Source organism: Myxine glutinosa, chromosome 10 (assembly GCF_964187855.1).
Source record: "Myxine glutinosa chromosome 10, kmMyxGlut1.1, whole genome shotgun sequence".
Lineage (NCBI taxonomy): Eukaryota > Metazoa > Chordata > Myxini > Myxiniformes > Myxinidae > Myxine > Myxine glutinosa.
In genome coordinates this window covers 135,701,393-135,722,280 of record NC_136270.1, presented here as the reverse complement: position 1 = coordinate 135,722,280, position 20,888 = coordinate 135,701,393, and the positions used below count along the sequence as shown (strand labels likewise).

At 48.1% G+C, this 20,888-nt stretch overlaps 1 protein-coding gene across 3 annotated transcripts in view; it reads left to right on the top strand.

Annotated features, from left to right (window-relative positions):
- The first annotated feature begins 4,896 nt into the window (after positions 1-4,896).
- The window catches only part of LOC137433722 (beta-2-syntrophin), an 85,146-nt gene continuing 69,154 nt past the window's right edge, over positions 4,897-20,888 (top strand). For all 3 annotated transcript variants that reach the window (XR_013624828.1, XR_013624827.1, XM_078786161.1), the window contains exon 1: positions 4,897-5,722. Coding sequence is in view for 1 of the 3 variants with exons in the window: in XM_078786161.1 (XP_078642287.1) it covers positions 5,251-5,722 (472 nt within the window). In the remaining 2 variants the exon portion in view is untranslated. The remainder of the gene's footprint in view (positions 5,723-20,888) is intronic.

Here is a 20,888-nt window from a genome sequence, read left to right as displayed (position 1 = left end):
TACATCACTCATAATGCCACCTACATCACTCATAATGCCACCTACATCACTCATAATGCTACCTACATCACTCATAATGCTATCTACATCACTCATAATGCTATCTACATCAACCATAATGCTATCTACATCAACCATAATGCCACCTACATCACTCATAATGCTACCTACATCACTCATAATGCTACCTACATCACTCATAATGCTATCTACATCACTCATAATGCTACCTACATCACTCATAATGCTACCTACATCACTCATAATGCCACCTACATCACTCATAATGCTACCTACATCACTCATAATGCTATCTACATCACTCATAATGCTATCTACATCAACCATAATGCTACCTACATAACTCATAATGCTACCTACATCACTCATAATGCTATCTACATCACTCATAATGCTACCAACATCACTCATAATGCTACCTACATCACTCATAATGCTACCTACATCACTCATAATGCTATCTACATCACTCATAATGCTATCTACATCACTCATAATGCTATCTACATCACTCATAATGCTATCTACATCACTCATAATGCTATCTACATCAACCATAATGCTACCTACATCACTCATAATGCTATCTACATCACTCATAATGCTACCTACATCACTCATAATGCTATCTACATCACTCATAATGCTATCTACATCACTCATAATGCTATCTACATCACTCATAATGCTATCTACATCACTCATAATGCTATCTACATCACTCATAATGCTATCTACATCAACCATAATGCTACCTACATCACTCATAATGCTATCTACATCACTCATAATGCTACCTACATCACTCATAATGCTATCTACATCACTCATAATGCTATCTACATCAACCATAATGCCACCTACATCACTCATAATGCTACCTACATCACTCATAATGCTACCTACATCACTCATAATGCTATCTACATCACTCATAATGCTACCTACATCACTCATAATGCTATCTACATCACTCATAATGCTATCTACATCACTCAGAATGCTACCTACATCACTCATAATGCTATCTACATCACTCATAATGCTATCTACATCACTCAGAATGCTACCTACATCACTCATAATGCTATCTACATCACTCATAATGCTATCTACATCACTCAGAATGCTACCTACATCACCCATAATGCTATCTACATCACTCATAATGCTATCTACATCACTCATAATGCTACCTACATCACTCATAATGCTATCTACATCACTCATAATGCTATCTACATCACTCATAATGCTACCTACATCACCCATAATGCTATCTACATCACCCATAATGCTATCTACATCACTCATAATGCTATCTACATCACTCATAATGCTATCTACATCACTCATAATGCTATCTACATCACTCATAATGCTATCTACATCACTCATAATGCTATCTACATCACTCATAATGCTATCTACATCACTCATAATGCTATCTACATCACTCATAATGCTATCTACATCACTCATAATGCTATCTACATCACTCAGAATGCTACCTACATCACCCATAATGCTATCTACATCACTCATAATGCTATCTACATCACTCATAATGCTACCTACATCACCCATAATGCTATCTACATCACTCGGAATGCTACCTACATCACTCATAATGCTATCTACATCACTCATAATGCTATCTACATCACTCAGAATGCTACCTACATCACCCATAATGCTATCTACATCACTCATAATGCTATCTACATCACTCATAATGCTACCTACATCACTCATAATGCTATCTACATCACTCATAATGCTATCTACATCACTCATAATGCTATCTACATCACTCATAATGCTATCTACATCACTCAGAATGCTACCTACATCACTCATAATGCTATCTACATCACTCATAATGCTATCTACATCACTCAGAATGCTACCTACATCACCCATAATGCTATCTACATCACTCATAATGCTATCTACATCACTCATAATGCTACCTACATCACTCATAATGCTATCTACATCACTCATAATGCTATCTACATCACTCATAATGCTATCTACATCACTCATAATGCTATCTACATCACTCAGAATGCTACCTACATCACTCATAATGCTATCTACATCACTCATAATGCTATCTACATCACTCATAATGCTATCTACATCACTCATAATGCTATCTACATCACTCAGAATGCTATCTACATCACTCATAAGTCATAATGCTACCTACATCACTCATAATGCTACCTACATCACTCATAATGCTACCTACATCACCCATAATGTTATCTACATCACTCATAATGCTACCTACATCACTCATAATGTACCCAGATCACCCATAATGCTACCTACATCACTCATAATGCTATCTACATCACTCATAATGCTATCTACATCACTCATAATGCTACCTACATCACTCATAATGCTACCTACATCAATGATAATGCTATCGACATCACTCATAATGCTACCTACATCACTCATAATGCTACCTACATCACTCATAATGCTATCTACATCACTCATAATGCTATCTACATCACTCATAATGCTACCTACATCACTCATAATGCTACCTACATCACCCATAATGCTATCTACATCACTCATAATGCTACCTACATCACTCATAATGCTATCTACATCACTCATAATGCTACCTACATCACCCATAATGCTACCTACATCACCCATAATGCTATCTACATCACTCATAATGCTATCTACATCACCCATAATGCTATCTACATCACTCATAATGCTATCTACATCACTCATAATGCTACCTACATCACTCATAATGCTACCTACATCACTCATAATGCTACCAACATCACCCATAATGTACCCAGATCACCCATAATGTACCTACAGCTCCCATGATGTACCCAGATCACCCATAATGTACCTACAGCTGTAATAGCTCCCATAATGTACCCACAGCTCCCATAATGGACCCAGAATCCCAGATCACCCATAATGTACATACAGCACCCACAGCTCCCATACAGCACCCACAGGTCACAGCTCCCATAATGTACCCAGTTCACTCGTAATGTACATACAGCACCCATAATGTACCCACATATCCGATAATGTACCCAGATCACCCATAATGTACATACAGCACCCACAGCTCCCATACAGCACCCACAGGTTACCCACATATCCGATAATGTACCCAGATCACCCATTATAATGTACCTGCAGCACCCCATTGATTTTCACGATGTAAATATTTTTTAAGGTACTTATTTTGCTGCAGGTACGTACGGTGGGGGGATTGCGCGTGACCAGCGCCAGGGACTAAGGTGGGCGATTACGTGTAACGGTCACGTGACTTTTTACAAATCGTGCAGGTGCCAAAAAGGGCATCGAAACGTCTGGGGAGACCCTCGGGCGTCCCCAGTGGGCGTCGTCGATATCGAGGGAAGCTTAACTGTGGGAGGGGTTTGATTAATCCACGTGGGTCGTAACCAATGATTGGAGGAGCCGGAGGAGGAGAAGACGCCGAAGGCAGAGGAAGAAGAAGAAGGAGGAGAGGGAGGCGAGGGAGGAGAGGGAGGCGAGGTAGGAGAGGGAGGAGAAAGAAGAGAAAGAAGAAGGAGGGAGGAGAAAGAGCAAGAAGAAGGAGAAAGAGGGGAAAGAGGAAGAAGAAGGAGGAGGAGAAAGAGGAGGAAGAAGGAGGAGGAGAAAGAGAAAGAAGAAGGAGGGAGGAGAAAGAGCAAGAAGAAGGAGAAAGAGAGGAAAGAGGAAGAAGAAGGAGGAGGAGGAGAAAGAGGAGGAAGAAGGAGGAGGAGGAAGAAGAAGGAGGAGGAGGAGGAGGAGAAAGAGGAAGAAGAAGGAGGAGAAAGAGGAAGAAGAAGGAGGAGGAGGATAAAGAGGAAGAAGGAGGAGGAGGAGAAAGAGGAGGAAGAAGGAGGAGGAGGAGGAGAAAGAGGAGGAAGAAGGGGGAGGAGGAGAAAGAGGAGGAAGAAGGGGGAGGAGGAGAAAGAGGAAGAAGAAGGAGGAGGAGGAGAAAGAGGAAGAAGGAGGAGGAGAAAGAGAAAGAAGAAGGAGGGAGGAGAAAGAGCAAGAAGAAGGAGAAAGAGGGGAAAGAGGAAGAAGAAGAAGGAGGAGGAGGAGAAAGAGGAGGAAGAAGGAGGAGGAAGAAGAAGAAGGAGGAGGAGGAGAAAGAGGAGGAAGAAGGAGGAGGAGGAGAAAGAGGAGGAAGGAGGAGGAGGAGGAGGAAGAAGAAGAAGGAGGAGGAGGAGGAGGAGGAGAAAGAGGAAGAAGAAGGAGGAGAAAGAGGAAGAAGAAGGAGGAGGAGGAGAAAGAGGAGGAAGAAGAAGGAGGAGAAAGCGGAGGAAGAAGGAGGAGGAGGAGAAAGAGGAGGAAGAAGAAGGAGGAGGAGGCCGAGGAGAAAGAGGAAGAAGAAGGAGGAGAAAGAGGAAGAAGAAGGAGGAGAAAGAGGAAGAAGAAGGAGGAGAAAGAAGAAGGAGGAGGAGGAGAAAGAGGAGGAGGAAGAAGGAGGAGGAGGAAGAAGGGGGAAGAGGAGAAAGAGGAGGAGGAAGGGGGAGGAGGAGAAAGAGGAGGAAGGGGGAGGAGGAGAAAGAGGAGGAAGGGGGAGGAGGAGAAAGAGGAGGAAGAAGGAGGAGGAGAAAGAGGAAGAAGAAGGAGGAGGAGGAGGAGGAGGAGAAAGAGGAAGAAGAAGGAGGAGAAAGAGGAAGAAGAAGGAGGAAGAGGAGAAAGAGGAGGAGGAAGAAGGAGGAGGAGGAGAAAGAGGAGGAAGAAGGGGGAGGAGGAGAAAGAGGAGGAAGAAGAAGGAGTTGAAAGAGGAAGAAGAAGGAGGAGGAGGAGAAAGAGGAAGAAGAAGGAGGAGAAAGAGGAAGAAGAAGGAGGAGAAAGAGGAAGAAGAAGGAGGAGGAGGAGAAAGAGGAAGAAGGAGGAGGAGAAAGAGGAAGAAGAAGGAGGAGGAGGAGAAAGAGGAAGGGTGCAGCATCGTGGAGGATATTCGTCCTTCGCAGTTCCCGATACGTCGCGGCTCCTTCGTGTCCCGAACCACTCCCCATGTCCCGTCCTTCAGCCCTCCCTGTCCAGCGGCAGCCACGGAACAAGCGGCAGTGCAGCGGAAAATCCTCCGTAAAGTTGTAAAAGTTTGACTGGGAGTTTCCCGCCGAGGGACCGCGCCATCTGGAGGGTCTCCTGGGGTCTCCCAGCCTGAGCCTAGTTTGCTCAAGACCGCGACCGAAGGCGAATATGGCGACCGTGCGCAGCGGCCTTCTCGAGGTTTGGCTCCGGGACTCGTGGACCCGGGTGCTCGGTACGTTGGACGAGGTGCGGCTGGTGCTGAGCGCGCCCGATTCGGACGGAGGACTATCGGAGCCCGGGTTCGGCTCCTCGGGGGTCAACGGTCCCGGATCGACGTCTCCATCGTCCCCGACGAGTTTGGACCCAGACGGACCCCCCGAGTCCATGTCGAACAAGGCGCGCGTCGTGCGGGTCTCGAAACAGGACTCCGGGGGTCTCGGGATCAGCATCAAGGGTGGTCGTGAGAACAAGATGCCGGTGCTGATATCGCGGATCTTCCCCGGACTGGCGGCCGAGCGGAGCGGAGGTTTGTACGTGGGTGACGCCATCCTGGCGGTGAACGACGTCGACCTGAGAGAAGCGACGCACGACGACGCCGTACAGACCCTCAAGAAGTCTGGTCGTGAGGTTCTGCTTAAAGGTACCCGGACCGGGGTAGTCGCGCTCTTGTGTTGCTGTTGGGGTCCATTAATCACATGACGTACGTGCAACGGTGTAAGGTGTGCTTTTGCTGCCGTGGTCACCTGTGACGCAAACCTCCTGTGTATCCCACGTGCTGTGTGGACCCGCAGAACGGCTGCGCTTCACGCACACCTCGGTCATTTCCACGTGGTCAACAAACGAAACCCCTGGCTACTAGAGTTTTAGTAGTAGTAGTAGTAATAGACCTACTACTACTACTACTACTATCCTACGACTACTACTATTACTACTACTACCATTACTACGACTACAACTACTATTACTGCTGATACTACTGCTGCTGCTGCTACTACGACTACAACTACTATTACTGCTATTACTACTGCTATTACTACTACTATTACTATTACTACTACTACCCTATGACTACTACAACTACAACTACTACTACCTCTATTACGACTACTACTATTACTGCTATTACTACAACTACAACTACTACTACCTCTATTACGACTACTACTATTACTGCTATTACTACTGCTATTACTACTACTATTACTACTACTACCCTATGACTACTACAACTACTACTACCTCTATTACGACTACTACTATTACTGCTGCCACTACTACTACTATTATTACTGCTGCTGCTACTTCTACTGATACTACTATTACTTCTACTATTATTGCTATTACTACTACTATTGCTACTACTACCATTACTACGACTACTACTACAACTACTATTACTGCTGATACTACTACTACTACTACTACTGCTGCTGCTACTACGACTACTGCGATTACTACTACTATTACTACTACTACCCTATGACTACTACAACTACAACTACTACTACCTCTATTACGACTACTACTATTACTGCTGCCTCTACTACTACTATTATTACTGCTGCTGCTACTTCTACTGATACTACTATTACCTCTACTATTATTGTTATTACTACTACTATTACTACTACTACCATTACTACGACTACTACTACAACTACTATTACTGCTGATACTACTACTACTACTACTGCTGCTGCTACTACGACGACTACTGCGATTACTACTACTATTACTGCTATTACTACTACTATTACTATTACTACTACTACCCTATGACTACTACAACTACAACTACTATTACCTCTATTACGACTACTACTATTACTGCTGCCACTACTACTACTATTATTACTGCTGCTGCTACTTATACTACTATTACCTCTACTGTTATTGATATTACTACTACTACCCTATGACTACTACAACTACTATTACCTCTATTACGACTACTACTATTACTGCTGCCACTACTACTACTATTATTACTGCTGCTGCTACTTCTACTTATACTACTATTACCTCTACTATTATTGCTATTACTACTACTACTACTATTACTACTGCTATTACTACTACTAATACTACGACTATGACTACTACTATACTAGTATGACTACTGTTGCTGCTGATACTACTACTACTATTACTACTACAACCCTACGACTACTACTACTATTACTACTGCTGCTACTACTACTACTATTACTACTATGACTACTACTATGACTATTACCTCTGCTACTACTACTACTACTACTACTACTCTATGACTACTACTACTACTACTACTACTACTACTACTACTGCTGCTACTACTACTATTACTATTACTATTACTGCTATTACTACTACTACTACTACAATTACTACTACTAACCTATGACTATTACTACAACCATTACTACTACAACTACCCTATGACTATTACTACAACCATTACTACTACTACTACTACCCTACGACTACTACTGCTGCTGCTACTTATATTACTATACTACTACCCTACGACTACTACTATTACTACTACTACTACCCCTATTACTACTACTACTACACTACTACTACTATTACTACTGTTACCACTACTATTATCACTGCTGCTACTACTACTACTACTACTATACGACTACTATTACTACTACTATTACTGCTGCTACTACTACTACTACTATTACTACTGCTGCTACTATTACTACAACTACTACTATTACTACTACGACTACTATTACGACTGCTACTACTATTATTACTACTACTACTACCCTATAACTACTACTACTATTACTAATATTATTACTACTACTACTGCCCTATGACTACTACTACTGCTACTACTATAACTACTACTATTACTACTACTGCTACTACTACTATTACTACTACCCTACGACTACTACTACCCTACTACAACTACTACAATTACTACGACTATTACTGCAACGACGACTACTACTACTACTACTATTACTGCTACTAATACGACGACTACTGCAAGTCTGCTACTACTATCACTGCTACTGCTACTGACACCTCTACTATTATTACTACCTCTGCTGCTACTACGACTACTACTACAGCTACTGCTGCTATTACAGCTACTACTACTGCCACTACTACTGATGCCACTACTAATACTATTATTACTACTACTACTACTACTACTCCTACTATTACAGTGACTACTGCTACTGTTACAGCTACTACTACTACTACTACAACTACAACGGCTGCTGCTACTATTACAGCTACTACTACTGCCACTACTACTGATGCTACTACTACTATGATCACTACTGCTGCTGCTACTATGACGACGACGACTATTATTACTACTACTGCTGCGACTACTACTATTATTATTACTACTGCTGCTGCTACTATTACAGCTACTGCTGCTACTATTACAACTACTATTACAGCTGCTACTACCTCTGCTGCTGCTACTACTACTGCTGCTACTATTACAGCTACTACTACTATTATTACTACTGCTGCTGCTGCTGCTACTACTATTATTACTGCTACTATTATTACTACTACTACGACTATTTCACTACTACTATTACAGCTACTACTACTACTACTATTATTATTGCTACTGCTGCTACTACTACCACTACTATTACTACTGCTGCTGCTGCTGCTACTGCTACTACGACTGCGATTACTGCTTCTAGTACTAGTACCACCACAACTAATACTGTTACTACAACTACTTTAACGACTCCAATTATTCCCAACTTATTGTGGGGTCAGTAGGGGAAAGTTTTTCACCCGCTTCTTGGGGTCTTTAACGGCAAATATCTCACGCTACCACGAAATAGAAACCCCTGGCTTGTATCTTTCCGTATCCTTCCGAGGAACTTTGTGGAGCTTTGTGATGTGATGTCCCATCTGCGGAACATCAATCCGACAGATCAAACTCAGACCTGACAGCTGAAAGGAAAGTGCACTCACTACCTCCCAACCCGTCAGACCTAACGTGAACAGGACCTTGTACGATGAGCACGTGAACAGGACCTTGTACCATGAGCACATGAACAGGACCTTGTACCATGAGCACGTGAACAGGACCTTGTACCATGAGCAAGTGAACAGGACCTTGTACGATGAGCACGTGAACAGGACCTTGTACGATGAGCACGTGAACAGGACCTTGTACGATGAGCACGTGAACAGGACCTTATACGATGAGCACGTGAACAGGACCTTATACGATGAGCACGTGAACAGGACCTTGTACAATGAGCACTTGAACAGGACCTTGTACGATGAGCACGTGAACTGGACCTTGTGCGATGAGCACGTGAACAGGACCTTGTACGATGAGCACGTGGACAGGACCTTGTACGATGATCACGTGAACAGGACTTCCATTGGTCACAAACGTTACTCTTTGCATCGTGTTGCTTGTTAGTCTTGAAGGTGCAATTGATGTGGAGCGATGTGGTCTGTCTCTACACAGGTCTATGTCTCTACATCGGTCTATGTCTCTACACGGGTCTATGTCGCCACACGGGTCTGTCTGTCTCTACACGGGTCTATGTCTAAACAGGTCTATGTCTCTACACGGATCTATGTCTCTACACGGGTCTATGTCTCTACACGGGTCTATGTCTCTACACAAATCTGTCTGTCTCTACACGGGTCTGTCTGTCTCTACACGGGTCTGTCTGTCTCTACACAGGTCCATGTCTCTACACGGGTCCATGTCTCCACACGGGTCCATGTCTCCACACGGGTCTATGTCTCCACACGGGTCTGTGTCTCCACACGGGTCAGTGTCTCCACACGGGTCAGTGTCTCCACACGGGTCAGTGTCTCCACACGGGTCAGTGTCTCCACACGGGTCAGTGTCTCCACACGGGTCAGTGTCTCCACACGGGTCAATGTCGCCACACGGGTCAATGTCGCCACACGGGTCAATGTCTCCACACGGGTCAATGTCTCCACACGGGAAAATGTCTCCACACGGGTCTATGTCTCCACACGGGTCTATGTCTCCACACGGGTCGATGTCTCCACACGGGTCGATGTCTCCACACGGGTCTATGTCTCCACACGGGTCTATGTCTCCACACGGGTCTATGTCTCCACACGGGTCGATGTCTCCACACGGGTCGATGTCTCCACACGGGTCGATGTCTCCACACGGGTCGATGTCTCCACACGGGTCGATGTCTGTCGTGAAAATCAAGCTCAGACACGACTTGACCTCTGGGTAGGTTTAATATCATTTAGATCTGTAGTACATCCTGTAAGAATACATGCATGCAACAGGCATTAAAATCAGAGTATTTCATGAGCAATGGTCGATTCAATATAGCAATGGTCCAACAGAGAGGACAGTCAGCGCAGCATTTAGGGGCGTACATACCATTCAAACTACAGGACTATGTCACAGTGAGTTCCGCTGGAGTGTCCGCGCGCCCCGGTTGTCCCGGGTCTTATAGACGCCCCTTCTGTAGCGAGCACACCCTGGGTTCACCTTGGTATAATTTCACTACATTCTCCCCGCCGTTAGAACTATACTGCCGCTCGGCAGTTTGCAAGCAAGCATCAGCAATAAACGAATGGGTCACGTCAATCCACATCAGTCGGTCCACCCGTAGCGGTCGGGGCGGCGAACTTCCCTGCCAGTTCGTGTTCGGAATCTACCGGGCACGGCGTCCCCAAGCCCAGAGTCCCCCGCGTCGGAAGAGCCGCCGGAGGTGGGAGTCGGAGGGGGCGCCCCTGCGCCTTCGGGCACGGGAGTGGGGAATGACGAGAGTAACGGTGGTAGTTCCATAGGGGAAGCTTCGGTAGAGTCCATAGACTCGTAGACGGGTTCGTCGATATCCCTGTCGTCGTCCCCACATGGGGCGAGATGGCGTACGGAGACAGTAGACTCGCGGCCATCCGCCGTTAACACGCGAGCATGCTCGGGATTAGCCTGGAGGACCTGCACCTTGTCAACAAGGGGGTCGTACTTGCTAGCGCGAACCGCTCGTTTGAGATAGGCGGGCCCCGGTTCAGCGAGCCAGCTGGGTAAAGATTGGATACTGCCGGAGCTTCTAGGGTGGTGGAACAGTCGTTCGTGAGGAGTCTGGTTGGTGGCAGTGCATAGGAGAGCCCGGATCGAGTTTAGAGCGGCAGGTAGCGACCACGCCCATTTATCGAGGCCTCGGCCGAGGGTCCGAAGGCTTAGCATGACGGCCCTCCATATAATCCCATTAAAGCGTTCGATCTGCCCATTCGCTTGGGGCCGGTATGGGGTGGTGTAGCTCGAAGCGACATTATGCTGGAGCAAGTAGCCCCTCACCTCCTGGGACAGGAACACCGCACCCCGATCGGTATGCACATAGGCCGGATACCCGAACATAGAAAACAAATTCTGCAGGCACCGAATAACCGTGGCAGCCGACATATCCCCGCACGTGTAAGCAAAGGGGAATCGGGAATACTCATCGACGATAGTGAGCAGATAGCGAGAGTTGCTCGACATTGGCAGCGGCCCTTTGAAGTCCATCGCCAAGCGCTCCCACGGTCTAGTAGCCCTAACGAGTGTCCCCATAGGAGGGTTATAAAAACGCGGTTTGAGTTCCGCACAGATCGCGCAATCACGGCAGATGCGGCGGATGTCCTCAATCGAGTATGGCAGATTGCCCTCGTGCACAAAATGCGCGAAGCGCGTTACCCCGGGATGACACATAGTGCCGTGCAAAGTGCGCAGCCCCTCCAAAGTTACAACCCCCGCGCAAGTGGCCGGCCTCGATAAGGCGTCAGCGGCCAGGTTATCCGTCCCCGGGCGGTATTTGATGGTGTAGCAGAAGTCGGCGAGTTCGATACGCCAACGGGTGATTTTCTCATTCTTAATGCGCTGAGCATGTAAGGTGTCGTACATAAACGCAACACTCTGTTGGTCCGTGACGATTTGGAAACTCCGCCCAAGCAAATACGGCCGCCATCGCCGAATTGATTCGACGATCGCGTATGCTTCCTTTTCGACAGACGAATGCCTCCGCTCGGCGGAGGTGAGAGTCCGCGAGAAGAAAGCCACAGGGCGGCCTCCTTGGGAGAGAGTCGCCGCTATCGCATGATCCGAGGCATCACTCTCCAAAACGAAAGTGGCACTCTCGTCAATCGTCGCGACAGCAGCGCCAGCGATGTCGACTTTAAGGCCCTCGAAGGCCGCCAGGGCGGCCGGGCCCATGGGGAAAGTGTCGCAGGCCACGAGGGGGCAGAGCTTCGCGGAGAAATTTTGCACCCACTTTGAGTAGTGGGCGAACAGCCCTAGAGCGCGTTTCAGCGAAGCCCGATCGCTAGGCGGAGCCATATCGAGCAAAGGGCGCAGACGCTCCTTATCCGGAGAGACGGAGCCATGGGTCACGGTGTACCCCAAAAGGTCTACCGTGCATAGAGAGTATCGACACTTAGCCGCATTCATGGTTAGGCGATATTTCCGCGCGACCTCGAGGAAGCGTTTCAGATTAGCGTCGTGATGCTCCTGGTCATACCCACATACCGTAAGATTGTCCAGATAGACAAAGACATCGGTCAAATTCTCCTTCGCAACGAGGTCATCCATAGCCCTCTGAAAACAAGCGACTCCGTTAGTTACCCCAAAGGGAAGTCTCGTGAACTGGTACAACCCCTGACCCGATTCAAAGGCTGTAAAGACGCGATCAGCCCTAGAGATGGGGACTTGATGATACGCACTACGCAGATCGAGAGTGCTATAAACGGAATACAGGGCCACCTGGCGTACCAGGGCGTCCATCCCCGGTAAGGGGTAGGCATCCAGCTGTGTAAAACGATTAATCGTCTGCGAATAGTCGATTACCATGCGCCGGCGGTGGGCCTCACTCCGCACCACTAAGACTTGGGCCCGCCACGGTGACCTACTGTGTTCTATAATACCGTCCTTTAAGAGCAGGGCCGTTTCTTCCGCAATGAATTGCGCGTCCGCGCGAGAGTAGCGCCGCGATTTGACGGCTACAGGGGTACAATCAGTGGTCAGGTTGGGGAACAGTGAGAGTGGCTCCATGTCCATTTGAGCGAGGGCGCACACAGCGAGCGTGTCCGGCCCACCGAAGTCTATTTCCAAACGTCCATGCCGCTTAAGGAAATCAAGTCCTAACAGAACGTCAGCGCATAACGCAGGTAATACCATGAGATACACATCCGGGAACGTGCGTCCCTTTATCACAAGTTTCAATCGACACGCCCCTTTTGTGCTCAACCGAAGTCCCTGAGAGGCCATGAAGATCCGGCGGGTTGTCCCGAGAACCGGCCACCCATGTTGATGCACGAGTCGCTGATCGATAAAACTATCCGTGGACCCTGTGTCAATCAAAGCTTGCGCAAAAACGCCCGCGACCGTGAGCGGAATGATGGCCTGCGCAAGGCCGGCAGACCCGGCAGGTATTGTACCGGCCGGGCGAGAAGATCGCGCCTCGCGGGTGGATCCCACGCCGGCTGCAATCCTTCGGGCAGCGTCGGCAGGTTGGGCCTCAGCAGGAGCATTGAAGTCCGTTGGCTCATCAGCAGTTTCATTTGCCAGAGTGGGTGTGTGTAGGTCGTAAGAGCAGCCGCCAGATGGCGCTCGAGCCACGTGAGAAAGATCTCTGCCGTCTGCAGATTCATATGCCAAAGTGGGTGCATGTAATTCGTAAAAGCCGCCGTCAGATGGGGCTCGAGTCACGTGCTGCGTTTGCCGCACATCGAGAGGAGTTTCCAAAGCAGGAGCATGTCGCTTGTTTGAAGTAGGCGTTCGAACGCCAGTCAAGGTCGGTCGCGCTGTGGCCGGTCGCGTTCGCGCCATTTGTTTCGGCGGCCCGGTGTATCTCACCAAGGTCGGGCGTGTAGCCAGAGGCCCGCGAGAAGGAGAGCGGCTCTTCAAAGCCGAGTGAGGCGCCCCGTCCGGCGCTCGATCCGTTGGCTCCGCGATGAGCCCATTCAAGGTCGCGCGGGGACGCGTGCCCCGAGCGGCCTTCCTGCAGACCTTTGCAAAATGGCCCTTGGTGGAGCACAGGTGGCATGTAGCCTCCTGGGCCGGGTATTCAGAGCGAGGGTGCTGCCGATTCCCGCAAAAATAACATTTTGCATACCGGTCAGGCCGTGGCCGGGCAGCGGCGGCAGCAGTGAGGCCGGAAGCGGAGTCCGCTTCAGGAGCTCCCAGAGACTCGGCCGTAGTGGTCGGGTCCTCCTCCGTATCCTCGGTGGTAGCCCTCTCCAGTCGCACGAGTTGCGAGGTCCCCGCCACGACTCGTGGGTGATCATATGCGGTGGATTGTGCTCGGGCATCTGTGTATATGCGTGCCAGCCGTAGTGCTTCTGTAAATGTCAGATCCGCGACCTCCAGGAGTCGGAGCCGCAAGATTCCAGAATTAATTCCGGAGATGAATGAATCTCGGAGCAAGTCGTCCTGCACTTGCTCGTGGGTCCGGACGTCCTGCACGCAGTCTGCCAACAGGTAGCGCAACTCCTGCGCGAAGCGATCGATCGATTCAGATGGTTGCTGTCGCTGCTGAGAGAGTTGATGCCGGCCGTGCACAGCGCTCCGTGTCTTTACGTAGAGGCGCTTCAGCTCGGCTAGAGCCGTAGCGTACGTCCCAAATCGAGAAATGTTCCGGAAAACGGTGTGATAGACCTTCGACTGTAACACGGACAGCTTTATCGCTGCGGTGGGCTCTGTTTCGTGAGCAGCAAAGTAATTCTCCAGCGTTTTGAGCCAGTGAGTGAACTCCGATGCTGATCCCTCAGCTTGAGGGTCGGCTCCGAGAATCGGTACCACGATCATCTTGTGGTCAGCCATTCCGGCGATCTAAATGATATTAAATGTCGTGAAAATCAAGCTCAGACACGACTTGACCTCTGGGTAGGTTTAATATCATTTAGATCTGTAGTACATCCTGTAAGAATACATGCATGCAACAGGCATTAAAATCAGAGTATTTCATGAGCAATGGTCGATTCAATATAGCAATGGTCCAACAGAGAGGACAGTCAGCGCAGCATTTAGGGGCGTACATACCATTCAAACTACAGGACTATGTCACAGTGAGTTCCGCTGGAGTGTCCGCGCGCCCCGGTTGTCCCGGGTCTTATAGACGCCCCTTCTGTAGCGAGCACACCCTGGGTTCACCTTGGTATAATTTCACTACAGTCTCCACACGGGTCGATGTCTCCACACGGGTCGATGTCTCCACACGGGTCGATGTCTCCACACGGGTCGATGTCTCCACACGGGTCGATGTCAGACAAAAGCTTAAACATAAATGTCTTCCTCCATGCCAATTTGGCTTGCGTGATAAACCCGCGTTTGCCCATGCTCAGCTTTTTTTTTCCGACTGGGTTGTCTTTTTCCATTGGTTTTTGAGCGTCTTTGTGCCATGATTTATCTCAGAGAATGCAATAACTTTTAATTGAGCAAACGACGTATCTTGGCTCCGCGCTCCCGTCTGATGGACCCGTCAACTTTGACTTCTGATGGATCCATCTGCATCGACTTGTGATGGATCCGTCTACATAGACTGCTGTGCTCCCCTCTACATAGACTTCTGTGCTCCCCTCTACATGGACTTCTGCGCTCCCCTCTACATAGACTTCTGCGCTCCCCTCTACATAGACTTCTGCGCTCCCCTCTACATAGACTTCTGCGCTCTCCTCTACATATGACTTCTGTGCTTCCCTCCACATCGACGTCTGCGCTCCCCTCTACATCGACTTCTGCGCTCCCCTCTACATAGACTTATGCGCTCCCCTCTACATAGACTTCTGCGCTCCCATCTACATAGACTTCTGCGCTCCCCTCTACATAGATGTCTGCGCTCCCCTCTACATAGACTTCTGCGCTCCCTTCTACATAGACTTCTGCGCTCCCTTCTACATAGACTTCTGCGCTCCCTTCTACATAGACTTCTGCGCTCCCCTCTACATAGACGTCTGCGCTCCCCTCGACATAGACTTCTGCGCTCCCATCTACAGAGACTTCTGCGCTCCCTTCTACATAGACTTCTGCGCTCCCCTCTACATAGACGTCTGCGCTCCCCTCGACATAGACTTCTGTGCTCCCATCTACAGAGACTTCTGTGCTCCCCTCTACATTGACGTCTGCGCTCCCCTCTACATTGACGTCTGCGCTCCCCTCTACATAGATGTCTGCGCTCCCCTCTACATAGACTTCTGCGCTCCCCTCTACATAGACGTCTGCGCTCCCCTCTACATAGACGTCTGCGCTCCCCGCTACATAGACTTCTGCGCTCCCATCTACATTGACGTCTGCACTCCCCTCTACATAGACGTCTGCGCTCCCCTCTACATAGACGTCTGCGCTCCCATCTACATAGACTTCTGCGCTCCCATCTACATAGACTTCTGTGCTCCCATCTACATAGACGTCTGCGCTCCCCTCTACATAGACTTCTGCGCTCCCCTCTACATAGACGTCTGCGCTCCCCTCTACATAGACGTCTGCGCTCCCCGCTACATAGACTTCTGCGCTCCCATCTACATTGACGTCTGCACTCCCCTCTACATAGACGTCTGCGCTCCCCTCTACATAGACGTCTGCGCTCCCATCTACATAGACTTCTGCGCTCCCATCTACATGGACTTCTGCGCTCCCATCTACTTGGACGTCTGCGCTCCCATATACATGGACGTCTGCGCTCCCCTTTACATGGACGTCTGCGCTCCCCTCTACATAGACGTCTGCGCTCCCCTCTACATAGACGTCTGCGCTCCCCTTTACATGGACGTCTGCGCTCCTCTTCACATGGACGTCTGCGCTCCCCTCTACATGGACGTCTGCGCTCCCCTCTACATAGACTTCTGCGCTCCCATTTACATAGACTTCTGCGCTCCCATCTACATAGACTTCTGTGCTCCCATCTACTTGGACGTCTGCGCTCCCATCTACATGGACGTCTGCGCTCCGCTTTACATGGACGTCTGCGCTACTCTTCACATAGACGTTTGTGCTCCCCTCTACATAGACGTCTGCGCTCCCCTCTGCATAGACGTCTGCGCTCCCCTCTACATAGACGTCTGCGCTCCCATCTACATAGACTTCTGCGCTCCCATCTACATAGACTTCTGTGCTCCCATCTACATAGACGTCTGCGCTCCCCTCTACATAGACTTCTGCGCTCCCCTCTACATAGACTTCTGCGCTCCCCTTTAGATAGACTTCTGCGCTCCCATCTACATGGACTTCTGCGCTCCCATCTACTTGGACGTCTGCGCTCCCATCTACATGGACGTCTGCGCTCCCCTTTACATGGACGTCTGTGCTCCCCTCTACATAGACGTCTGCGCTCCCCTCTACATAGACTTCTGCGCTCCCATTTACATAGACTTCTGCGCTCCCATCTACATAGACTTCTGTGCTCCCATCTACTTGGACGTCTGCGCTCCCATCTACATGGACGTCTGCGCTCCGCTTTACATGGACGTCTGCGCTACTCTTCACATAGACGTTTGTGCTCCCCTCTACATAGACGTCTGCGCTCCCCTCTGCATAGACGTCTGCCCTCCCTTCTACATAGACGTCTGCGCTCCCATCTACATAGACTTCTGCGCTCCCCTCTACATAGACGTCTGCGCTCCCCGCTACATAGACGTCTGCGCTTTCCTCTACATAGACTTCTGCGCTTTCCTCTACATAGACTTCTGCGCTTTCCTCTACATAGACTTCTGCGCTCCCCTCTACATAGACTTCTGCGCTCCTGTGCGCATGAACATATTTACCAATTAACAGTTATGTATTTCCAATTCACTTGAGGTTATGAAATGACCGAATGATTCAGCGAAGGAGGTTTCGGGGTGGAAATTGTTGTGTTAAAGGGTAGGGGGGGGGAGGTTCCGTCTGGGTTAACCCCTCCCTAAATCGGTGTTGAAGGTGGGGTTTAGGGGAAGGAGGTGGGGTTTCGGGTAAGGAGGTGGGGTTTAGGGGAAGGAGGTGGGGTTTCGGGGAAGGAGGTGGGGTTTCAGGGGAAGGAGGTGAGGTTTCAGGGGAAGGAGGTGGGGTTTAGGGGAAGGAGGTGTGGTTTAGGGGAAGGAGGTGGGGTTTCAGGGGAAGGAGGTGAGGTTTCAGGGGAAGGAGGTGAGGTTTCAGGGGAAGGAGGTGGGGTTTCAGGGGAAGGAGGTGGCGTTTCAGGGGAAGGAGGTGGGGTTTAGGGGAAGGAGGTGAGGTTTCAGGGGAAGGAGGTGGGGTTTAGGGGAAGGAGGTGGGGTTTAGGGGAACGAGGTGAGGTTTCAGGGGAAGGAGGTGGGGTTTCAGGGGAAGGAGGTGGCGTTTCAGGGGAAGGAGGTAGGGTTTCAGGGGAAGGAGGTGGGGTTTAGGGGAAGGAGGTGGGGTTTAGGGGAAGGAGGTGAGGTTTCGATGCAACGGTGCTTGATGAGTGGTTTGCATCATCTGTTCCCACAATATGATTGGCTAATGAATGATAATATACACAACTAGAACGGGCACTCGGTAGAGCGCATACCTTCGCCGCAGCTACTGTTCTGTACTTGGTAAAAATACGATTTTGACCTTTTCGTGACCTTGACCTTGACCTTTGACCCGATTGCTCCCAAAATCTAATCAAATGTGTCCCGTATAATAACCAATCATCCCACCAAATTTCATGCAATTCGGTTGAATACTTTTTGAGCTATGCGAATAACATACACACACACACACACACACAGACATACAAATAAATACACAGCGATCAAAACATAACCTTCCGCTTTTGCGAAGGTAAAAAGAGAATCATGGGGATATAAAGTGGAGAGTTCATTGAACACAATACTGAGCGCAGTGAGGAAGTTTATACTTTAATTTGAAATAAAATAATGATTTTAAAGATCGTTAAACAAAATTCCAGAAGTTTCGCACTATGGAAGCAGTCTTATACACCACCCTATTTAACATGTCCAAGTACGCTGCTAAACGGAAGCGTTTTTGAAATGACAAGAAAGATTTATGTTCTTGTCTTCAAGTTTAAAATTCAATTTGAATAAAATAGATTGTGAAAGTCGTATAAAGAAATAAGTTCCAGAATTTTCCGAGCTGTTTTACAGTTGATGCAGTTTCTGTTACAATACTCAATCTACCATGTTACATTGGTTATTCATGCCTGTAGTACGTGTCATTTATAACGTGCTTAAAAACAGTGAGTTTCCCGTTTGGAATGATTTTCAATTTTGTTTCACTGCCAAACAGGAAGACGGACTAAAACTTGAGCAATGCGACTGCGTCGCCAATATGCCAACGCCTAGTTACTGCCCGTGACAACAGGTAGATGGATGCCCTCGTTCACTGTCGTAAAAATTAACACGTTTGATTTTAATCGCTTCAGATGTTCTCAGGTATCACATTTTTATCAGACACGACAGGTTTCACATCGATCGGTGAAGCGGTTTCAGAGAAGGGATTTTTTTTAACATCGGCTTTCAAGCTAATATGGCTGCCACACCACATGACATATGACCTTAAAAATGTACGCTCTGCATATGTATGGGTCGGGGATCACGTTTGTGAAGTTTCATGTTGATCGGATAAGGTTCATTTTTCTATCCAAGATGGCTGCCAAACCACGTGGCCTATGATGTCATAACTTTTAAACTACGTATATGCAGCAATGGTATGGGATGGCATTTGTAAAGTTTCACATCGACGGGGTGAGCGGTTTCTTCGATATAATTATTTAATATTTTCATTTCATCCAATATGGCTGCCAAACCTATGATGTCATAAATTTCATATTTCAATACAAATGGGTCAGAGATCAATTGCTATTTCAATGACTTCACAGAAATCGCGATCCAAACAACTCCTAAATGTCATGGCCCATCACGGTCGCCTGTCCGATTCACAATTCCGTGACCTATTCCGTGTCGATCGACCATGAGACCAGAAACCAATTATCTTCTTCCTGATGTGTATACTGAATAAACATCGTTAACAAATAAATAATGATGGATGGTTTCTTTAACAATGTCGTGAGATTCCAATAATTCCTCAACAAATACCCTAATAATGAGGTGGGTTATGGTGTCACTGGTTGAGTGGTTTCGAGAAAATAGTCCGAAATAATAGCAAGGACCTGCACGACCTCGGTGGGAAAAGTCCTACTTGAGAGAATACCACATGGTTATTTGGGCAGTGTATAAACAGACCGCTGCTTCAATTACTGAGGCATATCTTCATAAGGCTCGTGATGCCTATCACCTCAAAATCCTCAAAACTGTCGGCCTGGTCATTTAACACTGAAGGTAAACTTATCGGGAGGGCATGGAAATTGTGAATAGGACAACCCAAAAGATGTCTGATTTCACATAGCAGTGAGCACCAACATGGCAGCCGTAGGACAACCTGGAAGATGTCTGACTTCACATAGCAGTGAGCACCAACATGGCAGCCGTAGGACAACCTGGAAGATGTCTGACTTCACATAGCAGTGAGAACCAACATGGCAGCCGTAGGACAACCTGGAAGATGTCTGACTTCACATAGCAGTGAGCACCAACATGGCAGCCGTAGGACAACCCCAAAGATGTCTGATTTCACATAGCAGTGAGCACCAACATGGCAGCCGTAGGACAACCTGGAAGATGTCTGATTTCACATAGCAGTGAGCACCAACATGGCAGCCGTAGGACAACCCCAAAGATGTCTGATTTCACATAGCAGTGAGCACCAACATGGCAGCCGTAGGACAACCTGGAAGATGTCTGACTTCACATGGCAGTGAGCACCAACATGGCAGCCGTAGGACAACCCCAAAGATGTCTGATTTCACATAGCAGTGAGCACCAACATGGCAGCCGTA